Here is a 413-nt window from a genome sequence, read left to right on the forward strand (position 1 = left end):
CCTGGGCCCGCCGAACCAACCCTTCCGACCCCCTCCTTTGCGACTTGACACGCAGCGACGCCGCCGCCCTTTGGCCGCCCTTTTCGCTCTTGCCAGCGCGCGGGGCTGCTACTCACGCGCGCACTGCAGGCCCTTGCGCACGACGCCCAAGATGAAGTCGCCGCAGAGGTCGCACCACGTGTGCGTGGCAGGCCCCGCGGGCTGGAAGTGGTGGCCGCGGCCCGCGACCAGCTGCCCTGCAGGATTACGCGCGGTGCCCGGCGCGATGCGCAGCGCGTTGGCGCGCTCCAGTCGCGTGCGGCCCGGGCCCGCGCGCCGCGCGGGCTCCAGTTCCCTCAGTTCAATGAGCTCAGGTTTCGTGGACATGGCCGGGTCGCGCGGGGACTCGCGCCGGCTGTCGGCGCGAGCGAACG

The 413-nt window shown here is 73.1% G+C and overlaps 1 protein-coding gene across 5 annotated transcripts in view; it reads right to left on the reverse strand.

Annotated features, from left to right (window-relative positions):
- The window catches only part of RASSF1 (Ras association domain family member 1), a 9123-nt gene extending 8757 nt beyond the window's left edge, over nucleotides 1-366 (reverse strand). For all 5 annotated transcript variants that reach the window (XM_077777073.1, XM_077777070.1, XM_077777072.1 and 2 more), the window contains exon 1: nucleotides 117-366. In XM_077777073.1, coding sequence (XP_077633199.1) covers nucleotides 117-366 — 250 coding nt within the window. The remainder of the gene's footprint in view (nucleotides 1-116) is intronic.
- Between the last annotated feature and the right edge of the window lie 47 nt (nucleotides 367-413).

This window comes from Crocuta crocuta, unplaced genomic scaffold (assembly GCF_008692635.1).
Source record: "Crocuta crocuta isolate KB4526 unplaced genomic scaffold, BGI_CrCroc_1.0 scaffold77, whole genome shotgun sequence".
NCBI classification, from domain to species: domain Eukaryota; kingdom Metazoa; phylum Chordata; class Mammalia; order Carnivora; family Hyaenidae; genus Crocuta; species Crocuta crocuta.